General features: G+C 38.4%; 1 protein-coding gene across 1 annotated transcript; it reads right to left on the minus strand.

The window, feature by feature from the left end:
• Window positions 1-717: 717 nt before the first annotated feature.
• On the minus strand, window positions 718-1,611 carry LOC132314372 (uncharacterized). The gene has a single exon (XM_059813246.1). The coding sequence runs from the start codon at window positions 1,609-1,611 to the stop codon at window positions 718-720; it is 894 nt and encodes a 297-aa protein (XP_059669229.1).
• Between the last annotated feature and the right edge of the window lie 2,228 nt (window positions 1,612-3,839).

The following is a 3,839-nucleotide window of genomic DNA, read 5'->3' on the forward strand; positions in this document are numbered from 1 at the left end:
AGATCCCTTGATGAGCGAGCCAGTTGTTGTGCCTACGTCTTCCAGTCGTCCGCCAGATATTGAGGGGGTAAAAAGATTACTAGTCGCCGTCGTGTCCCGAGACCTCTCTGAGATGCCAAGTTTGGCTGCTGATGTGACTGATGCCATGTCTGTCTTGATAGATCATCATGACTTAAGTCAAGAACAGATAAACCATCTTCAATCTATCCAGAGTCAATTCCCGACTCTCGTCTCTGATTTTCAGCTCTCCTCTCAGAAGGCTGGTGAGCTGTCGTCTACAATCCATGAAAAGTTGCAGGAGCAAGAATCTTTGATTCAACAAGAGAAAGACAATGTTTCCCATTTTCGGACCTTAAAATTAACTCATGTTAAGGAAAACCAGAGAGCAGCAGAGATCGAACGGGAGATAGAACGTCTCAAGATGGAATTGACTGGAACTGCCTGGTCAAGAGAAGGACTCACTATTCAGATGAAGGAGATTTATCAAAAGAATGTGAAAATTGATCAGCAGAGAGAATCGGTCTCAAAAGAAATTCCTCAACTGAGGACTAAGAAGGCCAAAGAGGATGAAAAAATGGCCATGTCTAAGAAAGAGTGGGATGAGCTCAGGAGTCATTTTGTTTATCTGCAAAGAAAATGATAGGTAATGACTCTTATAAACTTTTGTACTCAATGAAAACAATGAATGAAATGCATGTCTCTATGGCTTCTGGTTATTTAACCATCTTTGGTTTTATTTTCCATTGTCTCCCACATTGTAGGATAATAAGTTTTTAAGTATCGGCCATTAATCGGTCGAGGGTGTATTTCCCCGTCAAGATCTTGCAAATGATATGCGCCTCCTTTTAAGACTTTGTAAACCATAAATGGACCTTCCCAATTTGGTGACCATTTTCCATATTTTCGATCATTCACACCCATTGGGAAGACAGTCTTCCAAACCAAGTCACCTTCACCGAAGATTTTGGCCCTAACACGCTTGTTATATGCCCTTGCTACTCGCCTCTTCTGAACTTGTATGTGGTCAAGAGCCCTTAACCTTACTTCATCTAGGTCCTCCAATTCAACCAACATAGACTCATTATATTCAGCAGGGGTCAAATTATTTTGCAATGCGAATCTCATTGACCGCACAGTCACTTCCATAGGCAAAACTGCATCATGGCCATAGGTGAGCATGAATGGAGTCACACCTGTGCTTGACTGTTGAGAAGTCCTATATGCCCAAAGTGCTTCTGATAACAGTTTATGCCACACCCTAGGGTTATCTTCCACTATTTTTTCAATGATGCCTTTTAGCGTCTTATTAGACGACTCAGCTTGACCATTTCCTTGTGCAAAGTGAGGGGTTGAGTTTAGGAGCTTGATCCCGTACTCTGCTGCAAATGCCCGCACTTCTTTGGCAACAAGGGCTGAACCTCGATCAGTTGTGATTGGTTCTGGGATCCCAAATCTATGAATAACATGTTGTTTGATAAACCGAATCACATCTTCTTGGTGCACTGACTTCATGGGCACTGCTTCGACCCACTTGGTAAAGTAGTCAGTTGCCACAATGATAAAACAATGTTGTTTAGAAGAATGTGGATAAACTTTCCCTATCAAATCCATAGCCCAGCCTCTAAAAGGCCATGGTTTTATGATTGGTTGTAATTCAATCGCAGGGGCTCTATGGATTGGCCCATGCCTTTGACATGCTTGACATCCTTTGGCGTATGTGATACAATCTTTAAGCATCCCGGACCAGTAATAAGCGTACTATCTAATCAGCCACTTCATTTTTATTCTAGCTTGGTGAGCACCACATATCCCTTCATGGGTCTCTCCCATTACTTTCATGGCTTCTTTCTTACTAACACACCTTAAGAGTAGGTCATCTTTAATGCTTTTCCTGAATAGGTCTCCATCAATCATCACAAACTTAAGAGCTTTGATCTTTACCTTCTTATCAGCCTTAGGGTCTGGATTTTTGAGAAAATCGACGATTGGTGTTCTCCAATCATTCTCTTCTATATCCTCTTCCACCTCGATTGCAAAGACCTCTGCCAACAATTCTTCCCTCACCTTAACTGAAGGTAATGATCTTCTCTTTATTCTGATCAAATTCTCCATTATTCCTTCTGGCACCCTAACGCCAGATGTTATTTGAGCCAAATCATTGGCCTCTTTATTATGCAATCTATAAATATGCTTGACCTTTACCTTTGCAAATTCTTGTAGTAATTGCATGGCTATAGAGTGAAATGGTTTGAGGTGCCAACTTTGGCACCTGAAATTGCTGGACAACTGACCGATCACTAGACTTGAATCACCTATGATTTCAACGGTCTGTGCCCCCATCTCTAAGAGTATTTCAAGACCAATAATCAGAGCTTCATATTCTGCTTGATCGTTAGAACATTTGAAATCTAGAAAGAAAGAATATGTTGTTTTCCTGCCATTTGGTGCAATTATTACAACTCCAGCTGTAATACCCCTAATTTAACAAGGATAATTCTGGAATTTATTTAATTATTTAAATTGTGTTTTATTGATTTAGTTGAATTTGTTTATTTAAATTGTTATTTAGTTGAATTTTTGTTTTGCTTTAATTGCTTAAATTAATTATTTGTTTTATTTTAAATTGTTTTATTTTAAATTGGTTGTTTATGTTAGTTAGTATTTATTTGAATTAAGTTAAATGTTTTATTTATTAAATTAAGGTTTTATCAGTTTAGGGAAGCCACGTATTTAGCCGACTTATTCTTTCTTCTGTCTAGTAATAGGATTAGGGTTTAATTGCACCTAGGTTTAGTTGGCCTATATATATCTGTATAAGATTGCCAAGGGTTTAGAACCCTAACCACACGTATTGGAGGCAGAAGTATCAAGGGAGTTAGGAGAAGGTAGTTCGCCGGAAAACTTAGAAGAAAGACGTTGAGATTTTTGAACCGAATCTCACAGGCAAGTTTTATTACTAACTCTATCTCTTTGGCCTGTGTTCTTTGCATTTCTAATTCAGTTCCAGGAAGAAATAAAGCTAAATTAATTTGGTTGTAATTATTTGTTTCAAACAGTATGGGTTCTTATATGTATTTTCCGTTCGTGATGAAACTGTTTGTGCTTGTTCTTGTTTTAATTGAATTTGATTAACAAGTAATGAACTTAAATAACTTTAGAGCACTTTGGGACTTAGTTTTAATCCATAGGAAACTTGGGTTGGAGGAACAAAGTTACCGGAGTTGGAGAAGAAGTTGAACAGCATGTTTCCTTGTAGGTGCATGTTAACCGTTTTTAAATTATTTTGTCTAATTCTTGTTCCCACTAAATGTGATTATTAATCAAGGAAATTAATTAACTTTTGAATACCCAAGGACTTAATTTTAATCAGCAAGAAATTTGGTTTAGAGGATCAACACAGCCGGACACCGCCGAAATTGGAAAAACGACGCACAGGGGAAGGAGCCTGCTCTATTTCAAGTAGAGCAGGCTCAATTAAAAAGTGGAGCAGGCTCTACTTGGAGATGGAGGCGGCTCCACTTTGGGTGGAGCCAGCTCCTTTGTGGGTTTTCATTTTTTTGGTTTTCTGCGAGAATGCTAGCTACTGTGCTTGGGTTAATGGGTTTCCGGGGGCAACTGAGAGTTTAATTAGAGGTTCTCAGTGATGTTTAAATTCTACTAAAACTTCAGAAGGCATGAAAATACATATTATACCATAGAAGGTTAATAGAAGGGACGTTATGAAACTGTTAAGAAAGTTTACATGGTTGCCTTGTGCGGATGATTCAAGTTGTTTAATTTTAATTTAGCAATTGAATTAGGAGTTTGATATGTAAATCATATATCAGTGGTATGGGATT

Source organism: Cornus florida, unplaced genomic scaffold, assembly GCF_030987335.1.
Source record: "Cornus florida cultivar Cherokee Brave unplaced genomic scaffold, ASM3098733v1 CherokeeBrave_3.0.0_Hap2_Chr06, whole genome shotgun sequence".
NCBI lineage: Eukaryota > Viridiplantae > Streptophyta > Magnoliopsida > Cornales > Cornaceae > Cornus > Cornus florida.

Coding starts and splice junctions, on each gene's coding strand:
- LOC132314372 (XM_059813246.1), bottom strand. CDS start 1,611: ATGGATTTGATAGGGAAAGTTTATCCACATTCTTCTAAACAACATTGT.